At 35.7% G+C, this 24,159-nt stretch overlaps 1 protein-coding gene across 1 annotated transcript; it reads left to right on the top strand.

Moving 5' to 3' along the window:
* Nucleotides 1-7,249: 7,249 nt before the first annotated feature.
* On the top strand, nt 7,250-22,446 carry LOC137930669 (beta-galactosidase-like). Its single transcript, XM_068774006.1, has 13 exons — nt 7,250-7,426; nt 12,891-13,036; nt 16,412-16,569; nt 17,324-17,474; nt 17,745-17,808; nt 17,885-17,979; nt 18,065-18,238; nt 18,634-18,859; nt 18,949-19,067; nt 19,135-19,410; nt 19,785-19,919; nt 20,740-20,949; nt 22,174-22,446. Exons 2-13 carry the CDS (start codon nt 12,905-12,907, stop codon nt 22,381-22,383), a joined length of 1,950 nt encoding a protein of 649 aa, XP_068630107.1. The 5' UTR covers nt 7,250-7,426; nt 12,891-12,904; the 3' UTR covers nt 22,384-22,446.
* Nucleotides 22,447-24,159: the final 1,713 nt, after the last annotated feature.

Here is a 24,159-nt window from a genome sequence, read left to right as displayed (position 1 = left end):
ATGAAACAAAAGATGAGTACTTACGGTATTTTACCAATTTTATCTGAACTAAGTTGATAGTCTGTATCGACTCAAAGCAACATATTTAATGTTGTATTGATGAAATTAGATTTGTGTTACTTAGGTGCAGTGCATTGCATAATAAAGTATTTAGTAGTATGATTTCTAACGCATGAGACTCGTAGCGGAAAAAGGAGTTCATAATGTAAACGGTCTGTTGCTGCTAAACCTACCACTAAAAGGGGTGTCAACACGACTCAGCATTCAGTTTACCCAACTTACCGCGTCGCACGTTTAAATAATATTAAAAATTAGGTAAAAATTCTAGTTACTTATAAAAATAAAACTTATTTGCGAGAAACGTAATTTCATAGTTTTAACAAAATAACTTTTAAATTCTACTATTAAGTATAAGTTTTTGCAACTCACAGAGTAACAACTTTTAATACGTGCACTTTTACGACTTTTATAAGTACCCGAAGAAGTAGGTGTCAAATGTTTATACCATACTAATTGCTTGCTAGCATTTCATTCATTTTATTGTTCGAAAGGTGCTAACGGATCTGAGTAGGACCTTTGACATCGACTTAAGAGATATCTGTATAATGAGCGTAGAAACATGTTACACCACTCTTAGATGAAATGATCGCCAGGCGGTGGTAAATGAATTGTCTGCTGCGAGTTCGATGTTCGTTCTAAACAAGTTTTTTTTTATATAATTTCGCAAGTGTTTGAGGCGAATCCGGATTATTTAACAAGTACTATATAATTATCTGTGAAACAGGTTACCCTTCTTCTTCTTTTTAGCCGATAGACTCCCACTGTAAGACCTTTTGTGGCCTTAGTTCATGGTTGCAGAGACTTATTAAGACTAGGGGCCACTCGGGCAAATCATGAAACCGATGGCGGGCCGGCCGCCAGAAGTATAGGTAATTAAAAACAATAAATAATATAATATAATTGATAATAATTAATTAAAATTGAAGAAGAATTTATTAATTTGAAGCGTGGCACTGCATAGTGCTTACAATCTTTTTTAAATTTGGCTCAAATTTACTTGTAGAAACACGTAAAACTGCTCTCAAACTGTGATTTGCAAGGCGGTTTCGATTTTTTGTTTTATTATTATTTAGTATTGAAAAAGTTTGTTCACATATATAGGTAGAACCAAATAAGCTGGCACATTTCAGAGCGTTTATGCGCAACTCTTCGTACATATTTTTATCAATACTGCGGTAAAAGTTCAGTAAGTCTCCTTCGTTGAATTTGTTTCGTAAATATTGGTCGTTTTGAATGTCGATAACTTCTAACTGCATTAACTCTGGCGCATTTTCAACTGAAATCGTGAAAGGATTGCTGAATATGTCCAACAGAGGTTTCACTTTTATAAACTCCGAAAATCGGTCTTGAAAAGATTGAACTTTTCTACATAACTGAAATTAATCGCAGTTTTGTTGAATTTTTCAGCCATTTTCTTATAATTCGGAAAATGGTTGCATTCTTTTACAAAATCGCCGAAATTTCGAGAAATTTCATAACTAACTTCTGTAGCTGTGTCTGAATCTTGATTGGGTTTTGTAAACATAGCTAGCTGACCAATAAGCTTCCGTTTTAAAGACAACTTTATTGAAACTGCCGATTTTCATCTTTAACCTTTCTTTTTTTACTAGGTTCTGGCTTCTCCATGTTGCGTTCTAATCCTGGCTAGGATTAACACAGCACCTAAAAACAATTACAGTACCTACTTAAATTACCGATCCTTTTTTAAATTATCAATAATAATTGATTAAATATTATTCCTCAGAAATTTTAAGATTTTTATACAGATTTTATTTCTAAAATAATGACGTAATTATTACAGTTAGAGAAATTCTGATAAAAAATAGAAATTTATTTGTTTTATTTTAATATTTGGCCAACATTAAAGCTAAATTTGATTAAAATTGATTAAATAGGTAGGGTAACACTTATTAATAACAGAGTTTTACTTACGATTTAACAACACAATTATACACGGCACCTGACGGGTTAACACTGCAACAGGAAATCTACGTTGAATGTGTACAAAATATATGACAACGGCTAGTCGAGTTAAAATCTACACTAGAACTATTGCCTCCCCAAAACAATATTAAACTGCACTTATTCTCAATTACTTATTACTTCGCTATTTATTTTCGCACTTATTTCTTTCTGTTGACACTTCACTCAAATTAAACCGGAACTGTCAGTCGCTGTGTTATCGTAGTTGTTGTCTCATGTGAAGTTTTTACTGTTAGCCTTGCGGCTTTTACAGCTTCATCGGAAACGAGTTTACGGAACGGAGGGGTCCGTGAACTATATAAAATTACAGGATTCGAGTTTCCAAACCCGTATCAGTACTCAACGGGAAGACGAGGAAGTCACAAAGGTAGTGGCCGCGAGATAGAAGCAGCGGGGCTCACCCAGCCAGCCCTCGAGGTCACAAGCCCAGCGCGACCCAGTCGGCCGGCAGAACTCGCGGCTAGCGCGCCTAAGCAAGTACGTCTGTCTAGTCAGTGTTACTGATAGTGTACTGAATGAGGAGTTAAGTGTGGAGGGCAGCGTGGACCACTCGGCAATCTAAGAAAGGATACTGATCCTTCCTCGGATCGCCCACGCTGTTCGCGGCGGCGGTGTCGGGAGGCCGACGCCGTTTACGTAACGGACGGTAGGAAGAATGGTGAATGATTTTTGAACATCGCACGCGTTTTTCGTGCGGTGAGCGGTCACCAGTCGAGTGGTTACTGTAGTTGGTGAGTTATCACTTGCAGTGTAGTGAGTGTTTAAAGCGTGCGGTGTGTGGAAAGGAAGTGCCGGGAGAGTAGCGAGAGGAGTTCGCTATGAGGGTGTTGGGGTGGAAATAAGCCTTCGCGAAGTATGCCTTTGAGGATACCTGGAAGAACTCTTGGACGGTTTCAAGTTGGAGGTCACTGTGGAGGTCGATGTTACGTTGGAACAACCTGGCGCCGGTTGAGAGCCGGGTGAAGCGGTTCTGTAACGTGTGTAAGGGTTGTAGTATGTGCATGTGGGCGAAGACTACGCTTGCGTAAGCGAACACAGGTCTTACAAAGGTTTTATAGAGAAGAAGTTTATGTCTGAGGGACAACTTACTTGACGAGCTGAGGAGGGAGGAAAGCCTGAACAGTATGACGCTGGCTTTGTTTGCGACTAGGCTAGTGTGCCTGTGAAATAAAAGCCTAGTGTCAAAGGTGACACCTAGGTATTTAAGGGTTTTCGTCTAGGGGATAGGACGACCGAAGAGGAATATGACGCCCGGGTTTTGACCGAGTCTACATCTAAGTTGACGGGATAGTTGAAAAGACGATCGCCTGTGTTTTGTTAGGGTTCACGTCTATGCGTCACTTGCAAAACCATTCGCCTTGTCGATTGGTTGCGCGTTGGAGGTGGCGTGTTAGGGTGGCTGCGTGCTTGCCCTTGGCGAAGAACGCAGTTTCGTCCGCGAAGAGAGCTAGGTTGACCTTCGGGTCGATTGATATATCGCTGGTGTATAGCGACAAAAGCAGCGGGGATAGGCAAGAGCCCTGGGGGATGCCTGCCCTGAGGGAGCGGGGGGAAGATCGAGTACCATCTAAACGATATCTAAAGGTACGATTCGATGAAAAAGCTCCTATGATCTTGAAGAGCCGATCGGACACACCCATTTTGTATATCTTATAAAATAAGCCGTTGTGCCAGACCTTATCGAATGCCTTGGCGATATCAAATACAACAGCGCTCGTGATCAGAGAACAGGGTTTTGTGAAACCTGCTAAAATGTGTTCCGTGAATCGGTGGGCTTGGTGCACACAAGAATGGTAAGCACGGAATCCGAATTGTTCGTCGGGAATGAGACGAAGTTCGCGGGTAACCTGCTAAAGGCGCTTAAGTAATAAGCGCTCCATAGTTTGCCCAGAGTACTGAGCTCACTGATAGGGCGGTACGAAGTTGGAAGTTTAGGTGATTTATTCGGATTTTTAAATCCTATCACTACTGCTTACTTCCAGGTGTTAGTGCAGCTTGTGATAAGGGAATTAAAAATTGAGACAAGAAGGAGTATGAGGTAGGGAGGGAGCATTTTCAGAACCCTGTTGGAGATGCCGTCAGGGCCGGGCACTGATTTATTTTTCAGGCCTTTAATTAAGTCAGTGACCTCGTCGGAGGTTACGGAAGGGATGTCTGGTCCGAAGAGAGGATGTACCGACCGGCTTCGGACGTCGTTTTCTACCGCGCGTCGATGTCGTAGGTTCACTGGAGTGGTTGAGGGAGTGCATTGTTTCTCCATGCTGTCAGCCAATCATTCAACCTTGTCGATGACATCGAAGGCAATGGAGTTGTCAGTGTCGCGTAAGAGGTGAGGGGTGGGGGGAACTATGTCTGCTTTGATACACCGAGCCAGTTGCCAGAAGGCAACTTTGGAAAGCTCGAGGTCTCTAAGCAGCGCAACCAACTTTTTGTTTCTATGTTCCGCCAGCTGTTCTTTGACCAGCCTTTGTAAGTTGCGGAGACGGAGTTTGTTTTCGTCGGTCCTATATCTATCATAAAGTCTCGGCGTCTTATTCTTTGTTCTAATAAGCCGTCTGATATTCTTTGGAAGAGCGTTGACAAATTTGCGTTTGACGACTATCCGGGTGGATTCTTCGGCGGTTGATTGAATGTGGTTTGTGAGAGAGAAGATTGCATGTAGCGCTTCGTCCGGCGAGTTCTGGGAGGCGACGTGCTGGGAGTTCATATGCTTGAGTGTGACCTCAAGGTTATGCCAGTTGACGCAAGTTTTGGTACCAGGGACCTCGCTAGCGAACTGGCCCAGTTTTAAAAGGACAGGCTTGTGGTCAGATTTCAATTCGTGACGCGCATCGAATGATCTGACTAGTGTGTAACGCGACGTTTTGAATAGGGAAAGTATAAAGTAGACGCCCTGTGAGAAAGTTGGTGTATGGGGAACCGTTTGGGTGCCGGCGGGGCCATTATGGCAAAATTAAGTTCCTCAGATAATCTGAGGAGCTTTGACCCGTTTGAATTAGACCGAGGTTCCAGCTGTTTGCAGTTGAAGTCGCCTCCAATCAGGACAGATGGACCCAGAGATGTATGTGTTATAAGGTCCGCGGGGAGGAGTATTTTCTGGGGAGAGAGGTAGGCTGATGGCGCAGGTCGAGATCCGCGTTTGGGCAGGGCCGGGGGGGCCTCGCACGAAGCTGGGTCCCCGTGGTGGGCCCGTCGGCCGCCACTTGGGTGCCTGTGTGCAGCCCTGGTAGTGAGCGAGGTGACCGGCCGTTTGGCACAGAACGCACGCTGGCGATTCTTGTGCGTCGACCGTACGAGTGCAGTCCTGGGTGCCGTGATCGCTTAGGCATTTAACGCACCTCGGACGTGCGTAGCAATTACGGGCCGAATGATCTTGATTTCTCTACTATTTTGAACTTTATATAAAGGCGGCAAGCGATGTTAATTGACTTAGCATTTTTGGGCGCTAGATTTCAATTTAGATTTTATGCTATCGATGCGCCACCAGTATCCGACCGGCGGGCCGCGGTCTGTGCTTCCATGCCTTAGAGTTACTTCTGGTAATTAATAATAAAGTTTTTTTTTTTTTTAATTTTCTCCTATTTATAACACAATTAAAATAATGTGATCTAATTTTTAACATATATTAATTTTATGTGACTGTCTAAATATAAAATATCGTTGTAATTAAAATATACTTATTGCTTTAATTGCTATCAAATTGCTCAAAATATTGATCCCATTATCCACAGTTTGTGTGGTAACCACTGAGTACTTCAACTACATTGCACGGAGAAAGCTCAGAAAATTTGGGGAAACTTATAGTTGTCAGCACTGTAAAAATTAAAAGGGCAAGAAGATAGTCATCTGCTCGCTGGACTGTGGCAGTTAAAAAAGCGTGCAATATCACCGTATACAGTTCCATAAAATTTTCCCAAAACAGAAAAGCCTGTAATATAAAGCAGTGGGGACTAACATCATTGACCACGACCACCTGTCACGAGGAAACGACGAATAAAAAGACAGTATTATTGTTTATAGCATTTCGCCACTTCCGCACATGCAGTGGTAGTCGTGCAACAAAGTGCACTGCCCGCCAGCCCGCTGATAAATGCGTATGCGGCAAACAATGCGAATTACCCAACTGCCACCGTTAAACTACTCAATACGTGTTTCACCCCTCCACAGGGCATCTTCAGAAGTTATGTTACACCGATTAGTGCCAAACACAGAGTGATGATTGCATTAAATGTTTATAGCATTGCTAACTAATCTTTGTAATTTTTTTTACAAAATCAAATTAATACATATTAATAAATTTTACTGGTTGTTTGATTCTGATTTTAGAAAAAAATTGAATGGTCACCACGACGACCAAACTATTCATTTGCTCTTTTAAAAAGGAGTTGTAGTTAAGCTATTTTAATAATTCACATTATATTCCATGATAAAAAAACTTATAACTATTTTGCTATTTCATTTAACTAGGGTTCGTTCAATTAAAAATTTATACAATAACCTGTTACCATGGGCAACATTTAGTAAAAGCGAATATTTATTTATAATACACGCTTAATTGAAATCAGTTAAACACTCGTAAAAATTTACGGGTTAGAAACAGATTTAGTTCTTAGCATCAGTAAAATAAATATTCACAAATAAATTCTAAAATATATTTCTAGAATTGTCGATAAATTTAGGTTCAGTTCAGCCCAATCTAGGTTTAGTTTTATGTAGAAAAATAGGAAAAAAGAACAATAATGATTGAATAAGAGAGATAAATTTGTCTAAGAATTGAACATTAAAGAAAAGTCTTATATAGACCTATTGTTTAAAAAAATATCTCTATGATCCATAACTCATTGCTTGGCTATTTTACGACAATACTATTCATACAGTGGGTAACGAGCGCGGTGGATAAAATCTTATCATAATCACTAGTTAAAATACGACTATCTTAGGCCAGATGAAAGCTTTAAGGACTTGTCTAATAAAATAAACATACGTTGCATTTTCAAATCTGGCAATTTGAATACTTGAAATTTATACCGAGAACGCGTCTCAAAAGAAATACTATTTCTACATAATTCTTCAAACTACGTATTCTTTTTTCCAAAACATTTCATTAAGCTATTAAAATAAGACGATAACAGCATTAACCGTCGACTGTGAGAAGTGCGACTTGCGAATACAATTCAAGCTAAACAACAAATAAACGTGTATATACGACTTTGCAGGGTCGGAGTCGAGTGTCACAGGGAGTGTCGTGGCGAGCGGTCGTGTCGGCGAGTGTTTATAGAAAACACACTTGGGCAGTCACTAGCCCTGCTTTTGTAATCTACCTACTTAGCGGTACTCGCATTTGATTACCGAGAGAGTTCACTGGCATCGGCGTCTAGGCGATGTAAGTAATTGTCGTGACCGGTAAGCTAGCGGCACATACATTTTTTATTATCATTTTAAACGTTTGACTTTTTATTTATTTGTGTATGATAAATCGTTGCCTTAGGTTTGCTGTCATTGTACCGATACTATCTTGTTTATATTCATTTCGTATTGTTTACATAAACTTTCATCAGTAATCGTCAAATTAAATAATATTAATAAAAACAATTCTTCTACGATTACGTTTTGACCTCGAATATCACTATTATGAGGTTAAATTTTTGTGGCACAAAAGCACATGCATGAGAATACATAAAGAAAGCTAGTGAACCTCATTGGTGAATTAATATTTAAATATGATTTTATGAATTAAAATAATACGAGTTAATTATTAATACTTAAGCGTTTGTTAATATCTAATTATATATTTTACTCTTTATAATTAACAATTTCACTAATTTTATTACTGTAAATTTGTAAGGATGAGAAATGATCGTGCATGAAATATTTTTATTCTATCTTATCCCGCGGTGTTTAAAAATAAATTGGCTTACCGTATTGCGTCATAGTATATATACATATATATATATATATATATATATATATATATATATATATGTACATATACTATGACGCAATACGGTAAGTATATATATATATATATATATATATATATACATAGCTGTATTTTTTGCAAAGTATGAACAGGTCTTAAAGTGTGTACAGGAAATTTATCACTCCATATCGTTATAATGCATTAGCGGCAAAGAATCCTTGCCATGAGTTCTTATAAACCGCCTTTAAAATATTTTTTTGGTTTTACACTGGCTTGGCTTCCGATATACGTTTCTTTCGCAGAATGTAAGCTTTGGTATATATCCTATAACTGCTAATATGAATACTAAGAAACGAATATTTCTAATTAGTTTTGTATTGTATGTTAGCATAATACATCAGTATTATAATTATGTCTTTATTATTTGTAATAAAACTGCTAACTGTGTTAGCACAGAGATTCTTTAATTATTTATTATTTTCAAGGGGTACAGTAAATGTTCGTATTTATTAATATACTCAAATTATATATAGATATATTTAGATATATGGCCAATTCTAAAGATTTGTAAATATATTGGTTAGTACGGGTATAAGTGCAAGAGCCTTTATAAGCAAGACATTCGTATTATATAAAAGTAGTCATTTTCAGCGCATGTTCCAAGTCGGTGCGACAGCAGACTATAAAGTTTGCCCACTAGAAGCTATGGCAAGAAAGAAAGAAGTACCAAAGGCTAGGTAGGCTAGGTAGGGCTAGAACCTTTTCGCATAGCTAGGGGTTGGAACTACTGAAAAAATATCGTGTAATAGTTTGAACAACTATTAAACTATATTTCTTTTTTTCCTAGTGATATTAAAAAAAAATCTTTATAGTAATTTGTAAGCCCGGGGGCTTTTACAGCTTCGTCGGAGCTGAGTTCACAGAACGGAAGGGTCCGTGAACTTAAAAACTTAAGAATAAAACAAAAGCTGGACAGATGCGTTCCAGTTGCACGAAGTTGTTCGCACGTTGTAAACCGCTCTACACGAGTAGAGCCGAGTAGTGTTGATGTTATGTATATGCAGCTAGGAGCGGCAGCGGGACCACAGGCGAGCCAAGTAGGGATCCAAATCCAACCTCGGTTCGCCCACACTGTTCGGAGTATTGTGGTGTTAAATTTAAAGGGTGCCTAATAAGAGGTTGGCGCTATGCTATGTGTCTGGCAATGAATGCTATGACTTTTGATATTCATCTTTGTCGTCATCATTTAGACCGTAAGATGCCTACAGCTAGATATCGGCCATCTGTATGAATTTCTGTTCCGTTTCTTCTTCACGCGTTCTCAACAAGGTTGTTAGTCCACTTCGTGGGTGAGAGCTTTCGTAGTCTCCACTTCTGAACTTTAATGCCACAGCGGCCATTTGTTGTGCGCGCTATGTCACCTGCCTACTGCCTCATGAACTTACAGTTGGTCCATGTCGGTTACTCTTGTTCGTCTACAGATCTCCTTCATTTTACTCATATTACTTGGAAAAAAATGATTACGTCTTGTAATTTGACGAGAATTAGTTGTTATTTTTACACCTTTGCTACCTGTTACCGTCCTAAGCCACTATGAGTCAAAGCTCTTTTAGCTAAACAACTCCAGCTTATATAAAATAACAGAGGTCTGCCTGGAAAAGGAATAGGTATGTGGATAGTTGGTAAGTTCAAATAATTTATAAGAGATAAAATAAAATGATAGTAGCCTTATTATGATTAATCGGTTTAATTTTAACCCGAAATTTATGAAGGATTTATCTAAAACATGTAAAAAAGTATATTCGTAAATTTACCCTTAGCTCCACGTCTATTAAAGTTATGATCATATATGCTGTCGGCGTTGTACTCTACGTAATATTTAAAATAAAAATCTTAGCTTAGGGAGCATCAATACCTTAACCTATTTGCCCATTAACCTAATTCTAAATACATAGATAATAGACTCTAAATTACTGTCTGTGGCATCGCGTGAATATTTAAAGGACAATAATAATTAGTTCACAGCAAAGTTGTTAAGGTAATAAAACATTACAAAAACATCATAATTAACATTTTTAAATATTTTAATTACAGAAATGTCAAGATTTCACAGCAGCGTTAATAAGTTACTGCAACGAATTATATTTTAAATTACATTTCACACTCGGTTGCATGTAATTTATGTAAATTATTTACGTTAATAGTTGAGATTAATAGTTATTATTTCAAATATTTAGTTTTATAAGTTGTATAAAACAACGGGGCATTTTTGTTAGTTTTAAATTTGTTACTTTTCCTGGCTTTTTACTAAAATGACACTATATAGATTGACTAGAAAATACTGCTAGAATTACATCTGTCAGTTTTTAATTGTTACAGTAAATATTAAATAAATAAATCACAGTCTATACAATATTTTTATGCATACTCTTTTCCAGCAATTGCTTACGATAGGTCATTTCATTTAAGCTACAAAAGCTTTTTTTTTTATTCCAATATTAAAACACTGGTACAAACAATTAAAATAGTTATGTTTATTTTTTATAAATTAAATGTACACTATACTTCTGTTTTAGTATATATATTATACATATATAATATTCCTCTAGTTTATTGCATGCAAACTGAATTACTTGTAAGCGGTAAATACTTTTCTAATGGATAATAATTAGTAGTTGGCAACCATTATAGCTATCATTATGAATGAGAAAGTTATTCATGTATGTTGTTTATTACCATAGCAACACATAAACACAGTTTGACAAATAGAAATAAGCAGAAAGTAAAGATATTATTTTTATTAAAAAATAAAAAAGACTAGCTCCATCTGCAAAATGCTTTGCTCAGGTATTTTCTTCTAACACGTTATATTTGATACAATTTTTAATATCGTTTATATCAAACATCTAGTTGATTTTTTAATTATAAGTTTTTAAGGTTTTATATATAGTTTCATTTAGACACAAAGCGATGTTGGATTAACAGTTTTTTTTTGATTAAATAATTTATATTACATTGCTTACTTACATTTAGGTTGTCCTATTTGTGACGAGAATGCGTGATCTCGTAAATTCGTACATTGATGTGGATCCACTTCAAAAATACATTGCCAACTTATTCACACTATAAAATGTATAATAACCATAATACCATATAGATATTTGAAATTTGAAAACAGATGTTTAAATATTTGTATGACTGCGCCATGGTCGAGTGACCTTAGCATCATAGCATAATAATGAAATAGTCTAGACGGTACAATTTATCATACGCACCAAAACCAAGATTTTGCATCAAATAAAATTATTTAATTAACTGCACAAAGATTTATCTAAACGATCGTAGACTTTTTAATTTTAGGTCGAAGAAAGCATATTTAATATAATACGTACATTGTGAATAATTTGATATGTGTACATGAAGTGTGATAAAATAGTCCTTATCTTTCCTGTTTTCCTGTCCTTACCTTTCTCAAATCAATATTAATCTAATCCATAGATATTTGTTGTGAGGTCCTGTGTAAAACAAAACTTTAAAACCACCGTGGAAGATTTGAAAAATGAAATTTGTCATTCACTGACTCAAACTTCGGTATGGGATTGGCTATGTACACAAAGTATTTTGGTGATGAAAGGTCGTCTTTTGCATTGCATTTATGATCTCGGCTGATTGGAGATGGCAGAAGCATATCGAACATGGCGAACTCGAAGGTTTTGTCGATAATCTCGGCTTGGGGCGGCCGACATTAGGTATCTCAATTATATGACGTTTCGGAACGGAGAGCCTATGTGCTCATAGGCCTCCTGGACTCCTGAGAAAGAACCACGAGGGTTTCAATTTGTACGCGGTTACCATTCCGGTTCGAAGATGTCTGAGAGGGCCGAACTCTGTTTTGAACAGTTGCTAATCGGAGTAGATGTATAGGAGAATAAAGGTGGCGTGAAATGTTCAGCCTTAAGATATATTCATTCCAACACTAGAACTTTGCTCCAAGTGTTTTTACGTAGTTTACGAGTAAATACAAAATGACATTGTTACCGTTTTATGTTTTAGGTATATGTAAAAAAATACATTTTAAATTGTTTACAGTAATACAAGACTTATCATAAGAAAGCTTTTAATACGTCAGTACTATCTTAATTTACATTTTTTACAACTAAACTCGTTGATTCATTCAGCTCACGGCACCGTGATATAGAGGTCAAATGAAATGACCTGGTATCCCGTATGTTCATATTATGCAGTATTAATGTATGATTGACTCGCCTGCTTAAAAATTATTTTTTAAGATAGTTATTACCATGTAGTTATTAATCTTGACACTTTTATAAAACGTAATGGTTATTGCACAAAGTCGAGTTGCGATAACTACGATTACACAAGTGAATACATAGTTATCTTTTTAGTAAGACGATGAATTTTCAATCTTACGATTAAAATTTTACACTTCTTTTGTTAGTCCAAACTCTTCTGAATATAAAATAGTCAGTAATCTGATATTTTTAAACTGTTACTGGGATAATAACGTCATCGTGACATAATTCTAACGGTGAAATTGTAAACAGTAACATCTTCCTCGTGAGGTTCCATTCACTACCGGAGGTCAGGTATTATTAGATCTTTATAATGCGGCCCAAAATAATGATCTGATATTATTTCATGTCGGACATTACAGAGTTATTTAGTAAAGCCACCCATCAGCCTGTGGACCCGCTTCAACTCCCTTAAAATCTCCAGCGAGCAACAGGGGGCGGCAGCTTAAATTTTTAGACTAGAAAAAAAAGGGCTTTTGTGTAGCGATAACAATAAATAACCACCACCATAACAAAAGTTGCAGTATGCCATTTACATATATAAAACTGATGTATTCTGTTATATTTTTTTATAGTGTGGCAGTAAAAGATTTCTATTCTAATTTTAATTCCAGAACTGGAGAAAATAATGTTCGCGAAAGTGGCCCTCGCGGTGGTTTTCAGTTGCTACCTGATCGATCACCACATATGGACAGTTGGGGGCGGGTACATTGATCCAGTCGTCATTAATGCCCTGGATAATGGACCTTCATTTCAGAACGTAAGTAAAAAAAAAATAATAAATTTTGCTAAATTGGTCATATGAATTGAAATTACATAATTATTACCAAAATAGGTATGTTGTAATTATCAATATGGTTTATTATTATATTATCGGTATAAGATCGGGCAATATACTTAATAGTTCCAAGGTGGATAATGACTAATTTAGACATATTTTTCTAAATCCTTTATTAATAATTTATACTCCGAAGCTTAATCATAATGTCATCGCTATGGAGCAGAATAGCCTACAACTCACAAATTCGATCTCCGATATGCGAACATTTTGCATCAAGTTAATCATTCCTGAACCCAAACTGCACAAGAAAGCATCATCAGAATATCAGCTTATTTAAGGGTTTAAAATAGACAGCATATACGTTTAAGATAATATGTATTATAACACCAAATTATTTAAAAAATGCATTAAGTTAAGACGAAATTTAAATAAACTAGATACTATTTCCATATATTGGGACAATATCTCAAGATTAGTTTTTATGCAGAGATATCTATAGGTGACGGTGGTGGTAATAAATTATCCAAACGCAATGTACAGCCATGTGTTGGTAATTAATACACTAACATGTTGAATGAAACGTACATATTGCGCTATTAACACTGAGATAGCAAATGATAAAATGTCTATCTCTATAAATTATTAATCGTAAAAAGTATTGCTTTTTATTTTACAAATGCTGTTCGACAAGTTAATAACATATTTATCAAGTTTGTGTTTGTCGCCGTTTTATTACAGTCCTTAATTGCAAGGAAAGTAACTAAGGAGATATTTTTTGTATTAACTGGTTCTACCACCGATAATTAATTAGCCATTATTGATGTTAAAATACAAAATTTAAGTAATCTTAACAATTTAACTTAATTGATAAATAATTTGAAACCCAAAGGTTATTCAGATACACAGTAATATAATCATCCTTTATGTTATAAATTGTGTCAGATCTCTGGTGCAGGAGACCCTAGTTGGGTTGTGGATAAAACATTATACTCTAATATTTTTCCTTTCCTTCAAAAACGGTTGCCATTTTGTTTTCGATCGAAGCACGGATTACCTGAGATTAATTTAAATACATTCCTGCTCTTGCAGAGTAACAAAACATATTACTTTTGATAGCTTAACATACTGGCAATTAATGGATGATATAAAATAAAAGTTTTAGTTAAAACTCGACGAAAAAATACCGTATTTTTTTATGTTTTCTTAAGTTTATCCCATTTTTGTGAAATATAAATAGTAATAGCATACTTTTTGTTTCTGAAAGAAAAAAAGGTAATAGTTCTCAAGAAATAAAAACTTAATATAAAATTACTGAATGACACAGTGAAGAAGTTGTAATGATCTTGTTCCCTTTTGATAGGTTATGGTATAGTAGAAAATGAAACAAAATACGAAAGTATTTTTATTTCGAGCATTAAATAGTTTTAGTGTCCTATTTCACCTACATACAATTAAATAAACCGATTTAAAAATGCCGCCATTTAATTTTGGGCGCAGAAAAAGGTTTAGCGTGTAATTTGTCTATAAAGTTTACTTGCATAACCGCTTAAAGGTCACTCCTTGACCGGTGATCAGACGTATTGTATATGGGTATATAATCACGTTAATATATGAACATCAGACATTGCACTTGAAGTGTTCGGAGGCTTCTCTTAATTTACCCGCCTCCCTTATTGCTAACTTGCAATTAGGCTTCGCTTTCCTTCACCTTAGTGTACTTTGCAGTCATGACCCCATTCGTGCCGTACGCTGCTCAAGTCGTTTCGGTCCGGTCGGCTACTCCGTGTGCCAGTCATGTCACAAGCCAAACCCGAGCAACTCGCTCGGAAACATTTGTCGTCTTGCATGCTCTACGCGTTTCCGCGTTTCGTACGCGCGGTTATCATTTCCCCCCCGCTAAGTGCGGGTATCGCGTTTCGCCTCGTATCGCTTCCGACCATCGAATAGTCCTCGCTAACATACAATTCATTACTTTCGCCATTGTAACTGGAATACGAGCTATCAGAGTAGAGTTTTTAGCTCACGGATCTCTATTTCTGTGAGCTGAATTTCGATGAAGATACACAAAGTTGAAAATGGCTAGAAGCGTAATATCATTCATAAGACAGTATATATAAACGTACAACAATCATCATTAAAATCGGAATAAAAACGATAATTAACAAAATGTACGATTTCTGTATTTACAACGTATGGGGCCGCCACACATTAGGTCATTGCGCCAAGACGCATCTTCCCAGGGATTTCAATAGACACGGCCGGCCTTTGTTTTATTTGCGTATAATAACCGCTGTTGTAAGGAAGTACCATTGTAACTAGTAATTAAATGCTACTAACAAAACTATCATTAGCTATGTTATAGTCACAAGGTTATAAAGGTGATTGGTTATAGATTTAAAAGCTTTAAACGAGTGCATTCCACCAAAAAGCTGTAAAGCTTTATTAAAATGTGACAAGCCAATAAGTTTTAGCAGTACAAAGTCTGCAGCGACGGATAATAAGGAACAAATAATTTTAATAACTAGTAATCCGTATGCCTTTTGCTTACATTACATTAATTTTTCTTATAATCTACCATAAAGTTCATTATTTATTATTTTCGAAACCATTGATTTATATCATACAATGATTTACAAAAAGTGAGATATATACACCCATAAAAAACTTTTACACTTTTATCCAATCATACTGTATACATAGTATAATCGAGTACATGGTGTCCGAAATTAGTTTCTAAGTTAAGCAATGCTAGTTGTGTACAATTTTTTCTATATCGAAAGTCTGGTCAACAACACCTCTTTATGTAAGTAATATTTTTTGCTACGGTGTCAACATTTTATTTTAAATAAAATTATAGGTTAACTTTATACAAGATGCCCCCAATTTGAACCGCCATGATATTTTTGTATTTCAGTTTGAGGAGCGTCGAAGTTGACGGAATTACACAACTAAAAAGATTATCCATCCACATTACATGCTAATATCATAATAAAAAGAAACATTTTTATTAGCTTTAATTTTTAATATACCAAATATCGTTATGACTTTTGCATGTTTACTAAAAGCTATCTAACATTAAAAAGTTTCAGTCCACTCGAGCACCTACCTAAAACATGCTGAAGGTTTTCAAAATACACACCGAACCGAATCCCCTTTCGTTGGCTCTTGTGCTCCATGTTCTTGCAGAAAGCAAGAGCTTGCGTACTTCGGCTGAAATTCTCTAAGGATAACACTTGTTTAGTTACTGTGAAGAAAGTTAGCCTAAGCAACTTCAGCGCTATACCTCCTCCAATTCCGTGAAGCTTTATCCCGTGTATCGTCTTTGTTATTTTTTACACATTTGAATATTTGCAGGCTAACCATAATATAAGTGTAGTCGGTGACAACTTTGTACTAGATGGCAAAGTCTTGAAGATCATATCGGGTTCGCTCCACTACTTCAGGCTGCCGTCAGCATATTGGAGGGACCGATTGCGTAAATTAAAAGCGGGAGGCCTTAACGCTGTGTCCACGTAAGTTTACTAATACAATATTTTATTGTGATGATATTACCGTCAGTGATAAAATTATTATTCAGTGATAAATACATTAATTTTGTTTTAATAAAATAATTTCAAATGTCATAATAAAATGGGGAAATCAGTGATGTTGATGATTTTACCATGAATATTAAATTCACTACTGTTTAAATTAAAAATAAATTACTAAAATAATAGTTCATTATTGCCGTCATTTCAGATGGACATCTACTGCTGAACATAGGCTTCCATTATTATAGACTTCCAACAGGACTAGTTAGAAGGGGTCTCTATTCAGGTTATTCTATTTTAGGCGCTATTTACCTACTGCCACTTAACTTTCCAACCTACTAGTTTCCTGGTTCGATCTTGTAAAAAAATACCCGGCCCATCCTCAACGAAACCTGTCTATTGCTGTGACCTTGCCAGTGAACGCAAAAGTGAGGGACCGCGTTTCAGTGACGTAAGTCATCACTGGTAACGCACATTGATCCTAGACCTTCGTCTTTAGGAACTGGAATTGGACGAGAAGATGTTTTGTAGTCTCCCTAACGCTGCCAAGGCGAGTTGGATTCGAATATTGACCAATTACTTCGGTAAATTGTTGAATCCAAAGCGGTTATTGAAAGCCGTGGTAATTTTCTGGTTTAAACTATGACGAATGAACCTAATCTGAAGCAGTAAATCAGAACTGTTATCGAGTTTAGTTGCTTCGACGGTACTGCATTTATGAAAGTATTTTTCGTAGATATGTAGAGTGGAGCTATCATGAACCCGAAGAAGGTCAATACATGTTCGAAGGAGATCGGGACGTCGCTCGTTTCGTGCAGATTGCTGCTGAAGAGGGCTTACATGTTTTGTTGCGGCCTGGTCCATACATTTGCGCAGAACGAGATTTAGTACATATGCTTTACTAATAATTTTTATAAAATTTATTTTAATATTTTTGGTGCCAATTAATTTCTCTCAATTTTTTGTTTCAATTTACTAGTAAATATTGTTTTCTATAAGTGTCATAAATATAAAATACTTTGATTACGTAATCTTGTTGTTGATATTGATTTTTCTTTAATTTTAAAATCCAGTAACACATGACAATTTTGTTTTTCTGTTTAATCTAATACACCTTCCACGTCTAATTCATTTGGGCAAATTATTTTATTTTTCAGGGTGGATTGCCATATTGGTTACTTGGCAAGTACCCAAACATAAAACTGCGTACCGTCGACAAAGGTAGTACATAAATATAATTTGACATTCATTTACAATGTAAACTAATATTAATCAGCTGTATATGTTGTTGATTCAGATTTTATTGATGAAACTAAAATATGGATGACGAAGTTGTTCACTTATTTGAAACCGTTGTTGATTGGGAACGGCGGTCCGATTATTCTAGTGCAGGTACTATTTTTAAGTGAAATTAAAATATATAATTATCAATGTCTTAAATTTTAAAAAACATGTAACAAGTAGCACTATTTTTTAGGTAGAGAATGAATACGGTAGTTACGGCAGGGATAAGGAATACATGGGTTCAATCCGCGATATAATACTAGATCACATCGGCAATAAGGCTTTGCTATACACTACGGATGGCACCGACCCGCAGTTGTTTTTGAGCGGCTCTATTAATGGAGCAGTTCCGACAATTGATTTTGGCGTAAGTTTGAAATCAAGTTTATCTTAGAAATTTCCTATATTTTTGAATACTATTTATATAGATAGTTTAATTTATAATTTACAATTAAACAAAAAAATATTCGGAAAGGACACATCGTCATTTGTATAAGTAATCTTTGTCGATATTACAACAATTTTCACGACACACTAACAAATATCATCATCGACACCACGTCAGCTGTCAAACGCCCACCATTACGCCACTGGCATAGCCTTCCCCAACGATCACGATGACAGGTCTTGCGCTACTCGCATCCAGCAACATTCCGAAACCTTAACTATGTTGACCATTGACCTAATGGGGGCCAACCTACGCCGCTTATTATAAAATTGAAGATTTTTTTACATAATTATGTTCATTATTATTTTTAACAGAGTTACTCCAATGTAACAAAAGTATTAAACACTTTTCGTCGCTATTTTCCGCACGGACCTCTAATGAACTCCGAATTCTACTCGGGTTGGCTTACTCACTGGAATGAGACACTCCAACAAACTTCAGGGCATCATCTTGTCAATACATTACGGATTCTTCTCAATAATAATTTCAATGTTAATTTTTATATGTTCTTTGGCGGTACCAATTTTGAATTTACTTCTGGTCAGTATTCGCTTTTTATGTTTTTTTTATTTGTTCTACAGATAAATTAAAACAAGAAGAATATTGTATCTATCTATTTATAATTTTAGGTGCCAATTACGATCGATCATATTTGCCAGATATAACATCTTATGATTATGATGCTCCTTTAAGTGAAGCCGGTGATCCCACTGATAAATACTACCTTATCAGAAACACTTTGGCGGAGGTAACTACAAAAAAACAGTTTAATTTTTTTATTATAAACTTAATATTACACATTTAATATATTTTAGTACGATCCTGAATTGAGAAATATACCATTACCTGTACCGTCTAAGAAAGAAGCTTACGGAGAGGTAACTTTACAATCAAGAGGAAGCATACTGAGTACGAAAGGGCGTAAACATTTAGGCAAACAATACAAAGATGTTACAGGTTCTGTACTGCCGACATTTGAGTCTTTAAGACAACGAGCCGGATTACTTCTATATGAAACTATAGTCAATGAGACTGACGGTGAATTAAAAATCACAAAACCACGTGACATGGTGTACGTTTATGTTGATGGAGTAAGTAATAATGATAAAATTCCTGCTGTACTATAGTGTAAAGTTTTCTTCTCTCTAATACATTAAATTTAGTATTAAAGACAAAAAAAAACCCGATGAATTTATTGCAGGCACTGATCAAGTTAGGTTACTTTTAAACCTCTCGTGGAATACCCGCTTTGATTGTAGTTCCTATTAAATTGAACTAACCAATACAATTAAAAACAATAAATAAAAAAATTGGAATACAAAAGCGAATGCATGAGTTGCAAATAAGAAAATAATAATGTTATGATTTTATTTTTAATTATTTTAATGTCCTAAAAATCTAAACATTATTTTTAGGTATTGATAATAAGTTAAATAATCATTTTCTTTCATTTCAAAACTTACAGGAACTACAAGGAAGCCTATATAGAGGCTGTAAACAATATACCTTGAACTTGAAATGTAAACCGGGGTCCAGGCTTTCCTTACTGGTCGAAAATCAAGGTCGTATTAATTACGGAAACCGCATCCACGATTACAAAGTGAGTAGAAAACTGCTTGGAAATGTCGACATGTACTTAATAATTACAGGAAAACTTATTATTACTTAATATTGAAGTATAAACGTAGAAATCAATATGTACATAAATTTATATTTTCTTTCTTCTACTTAACATATGTAGCTTAATGTATAAAAAATAAATTAGTGGTAGACCAGCGGTTAAGGACTGAGACTTGCGATCATAGGTCTTGGGTTCGATTCCCCGAATACAATCTGACATAATTCACACATTCATTATATAGGATTGCTACTGCTCATTAATAAATTTCCAGATGATGGGCAGTAGTGTCTTCTGCGTACCATAATACCAGACTGCGATCGCTAACCTGTCTTCGAAGCGTAGCTATCACGTTATATCTCTTCGTAGATATCTTTGGAAGAGCTCTAGGTCTTGCAGTAGGTGTCTATTGGCCGAAGCAATGACGACGACGACATTAAAAATTAGCAACAAGAAGTCTTTAAGTTGTTTTCGAAGCTACACCGCGCAATTGTTTATTATTTATACTTCATTTCATTAATTTAATCATTATGGAAGATTAATAAATGATGTAGTCTTATAATATATGTAAATCTACTATTCGTAAACTAAATCTGAAGTATACGTGTTCCTATAATTCAGGTCATTAGTAAGAGTATGTACACTATGCTCAATAGTTTAAACTGTGTATTTATAACTTGAAACTGTACTTACTACAATATATTCCTGATAAACACTTACCTTAATCAAACTTTTTAATTAGTTTATCTTCATAATTTTCCCTCATGTGTTACGTATTAAACCTCTTTGTATTTCATTACAGGGTATCCTTAGCACGGTAAAAATTAACAACAACGTCCTCGGTGGCAAATGGTTTGTAACCGGCTATCCTTTAGTTTTTAACGGTGAAGAAAAATCTCTATCTAATGATAGTGATCCCAGACGAGGCCCTGTTCTTTTTGAAGGAACATTTAATGTCGCTGTTCACGGAAATATTTTGGATACCTACCTAGATACTACGGGTTGGGGAAAGGTATGTAAGAAAAATCAATAGCAAATCGACGTGCATTTTTATTAATAAATTTTGTTTATAAGGCAACTATGATAATGAGGACTATTTTTTTATTTATTTTCTTCACTAGTGTAATCACAAGAAGTGATAGAGTTCATGATTTTTTTATTATTCGTCCGGGTTATTTTAACTCTACTGACCGATGGATCTGTATGATTTCGGGGGACGTTTTTGCTATCAGCCCTGCGGTTTTTGCAGTTTCGTCTCATGAGAATTTTTAACCGCAAGCTATAACCGCAAGTCGTCTGCAAGCCGTATAAACCGAAAATGATCTAATATTTATTGTTTTTGTTCTTATTTTCAATGAATTTCTGCCAACGTTTAATAGCGCTGCATTCTGCCACAAATACAATCTATAATCCACAGTATTTGGCATCTACTTTTATTTAATTTGTATATTAAGTATATTATCTGTAGCCTAATTGTAGAGTATACCAAATTGCGAACTTAAGTCGCATTATCGATGTCCAAGAAGAGTACATAATTCGATTAAGGAAACACATGGGGTATTACACGGTAAACCGGTTGTGGCGCCGCAATGAACATGTCGTCTTCTAGTCTATGTATGGGTCATTATGAAATGGACCACTAAGGTTCACAAATTGTAAAAAAATATTAACTAAAAAATATGAACGTTAAACATCCATCGATCATATATACTTATTATTATGAATTATACATATTTCAATAATCCTTCTGTATGTTATTACTTATGTATTATGTTATTTATGTCATTCAACTGCTTAGAAAAACCCGCCCTGAACTATTCAAACAGTAAATTTCTCATGTGACATTTCAATCGTATAAATAACGTAATTCACGTTTATTTAAATTTTGAATCCATAACAAAGAAAATAACATTCTTTAACAAATTAATCTTAACAATAAAAAAATTATAAATATTTTGTTGTTTATAAAATATTACATATTTGGAATAAACTGACCGCTATTATTTCGGTTCAAGCTGTCGCTGTTAGCCCGTAGGGCTTTTACAGCTACATCAGACCTTAGTTCACGGAACGGAAGGGTCCGAGAACTTTAAAAATTGACCACAAACTCTGTCAGATCATAATTTTTGCCTGGTTTACATAGTATAAATTAAAGAGTTCCTTAAATCGATATATTGAGCGTTTCATGTTTTTATAATAAAAGAGAGAAAATTAATATAAATTTCGCAATTTTCAGGGTTACGTATGGATTAATGGGTACAACCTCGGCCGCTACTGGCCCTCAGTAGGACCTCAGGTCACTTTGTATGTACCAGGTGTGTGGCTTCGTCAAGGAATAAACGATATTCTGATATTGGAATTAGAAGATGCTCCCAAGGAGCCAATAATACAGTTTATTGACGTTGCTATTCTAAATAGAAGAGGGATTATGTGCAAATTACCGTAGTTTTGTTAGTTATAAATTAAGAGTTTCTTAATTTTCTGTATATAAATTAAATTTTATATTACTCGTACGGCTTTAATTTTAGAAGATATTTTGCCTTAAAGAAACTAAAAACGACTCCTAGACCTCATTACCATTTTTACATGTGTGCATATATATTTATAACAAGTCAGTATTTACAGGCCATTTGCATATAAATAGTGGTATGAAACCTTAATCTTAGTGTTTGATTTCCTAACGTAATAACACCTGCTTTTTTAATATTATAGCTGGCACACTTAAACTTAGATATGTTATCGCCATATTCCTATTCCGTGAGTCCAGACGACGGACACACCTTAAGCAAGGAGAGAATAATCGTTTTGACCAACGACGAACTTAGAACAACTAAAGTGCATCAGGTCATGAGCTTACAAACGTTGCCACGACTGTGAACACTTCATAATACTATTCCCGTGGGTCTATCAATACCCTTGTAACTTTGTCAATACAAGAATTTCGTAAAAGCATTCCTTTTATCATGGTTGCAGCCTTGAGGTTTAAATCACAGAGTCAAAGAGACAGTTTTGCTAATTCATTTATTTACATTCTTTTTATTTTCTCACTCTCCTAACCTCCTTCTTAATATCTCTCACTCTTACTTATCAATGAAGCGATGTTCCTTCCTTCTATTCTTTCATGCAACCGAAATTGTCATTCAAGCTGTAACGCGCCAAATACGGCACAGCCAGTGATCAGATGCGTTACGGTCTGGCCACCGCGGAGTCACCTACTCGTATGCAGATACTCGACAAATATCCCGTGCCCTGTGAACATTTGGACTAGAATCGTTCAGTTCCAACCGGCAAAGCACGCGGTAGGCCGAGATGGCATTCGGATAAAACATCCGCGTCACCGAAGCTGTCGTGTCTTCCACATACCACGTATAAGGATATAGAGCATTTTTCCTATTCTGGTTTCCTTTCAGTCATCAGGGTCGCGTTCTTGGCCAGCCGGTCCGTCCTTCCCTTTGCCTTCATCCCCCCGTGTACTTTTACCGAATATAATCTAATATTATACCCTTTTTCCCTTGCTTTTGTAAAATTCTCTTTCACTATTAACGCTGCATGATGGAGAGTGTCTGATTTTGCAATAGTTTCGAGGGGGGATCGCGAGTCGCTCAGCATGGCGCATAACTGAGCTGATCCGTCGGCCGCGTACCCTGTCGCTTTCCCCAAAGCCCAAAGGAGCTCTGCCTAGTATACAGTGCAGAAATTGCCCGACTCAAGATTTTTGAGCCATATCTATAGGTTAATTAATAGGTTTTAAAGTTACAAAAAAATTATAAGATAATCTATACGATTTTCCTGTAATAACACTAGGCTGCCCAAGTCATTGTAAGACCAAATTCTCAGTTCTATAATTTTAAAAGCTCTGCTGCATCCTTAGAATCTGAGATTAGCAATTTTTCCGCACTATATGACTGCAGATATAAATGCGATGTTAGATACATACGACTACATGGCCTCTAGTAAAAAGCGCCTACAATTAACATCACATCTTATGTAAGGCTTAGCTTATGTTAGCTACTGTGTGCATTTGTCTATGTGTATGAAATTAGTAAAGAATTAATTACTGAATAAAAATTAATGATATTACCATAAAATGTGACGAAATGATTAAGTGACAGTTTTAACAAAGTCACCTGTTTCCAATATAAAGCAATTTTTTAGCTTTGAAACTATATACAATGTTCAGGCTCCTTCTCAAAAAGTTACTTGTATAAAATTTCAGTTGAAG

Source organism: Battus philenor, unplaced genomic scaffold, assembly GCF_028537555.1.
Source record: "Battus philenor isolate CCGP_79_NKW_IND1 unplaced genomic scaffold, ilBatPhil1.0.hap1 SCAF_6, whole genome shotgun sequence".
Taxonomy (NCBI): Eukaryota; Metazoa; Arthropoda; class Insecta; order Lepidoptera; family Papilionidae; genus Battus; species Battus philenor.
This window is presented reverse-complemented; position numbering and strand designations above follow the sequence as displayed.

What these genes read in the sequence shown, in the direction of transcription:
- LOC137930669 (XM_068774006.1), top strand. Translation starts at nt 12,905, where the DNA reads ATGTTCGCGAAAGTGGCCCTCGCGGTGGTTTTCAGTTGCTACCTGATC. An exon ending in TGTACGTTTATGTTGATGGA is followed by an intron (nt 19,411 to 19,784) that starts GTAAGTAATAAT and finishes CAAAACTTACAG; the next exon opens with GAACTACAAGGAAGCCTATA. An exon ending in ACCGCATCCACGATTACAAA is followed by an intron (nt 19,920 to 20,739) that starts GTGAGTAGAAAA and finishes ATTTCATTACAG; the next exon opens with GGTATCCTTAGCACGGTAAA.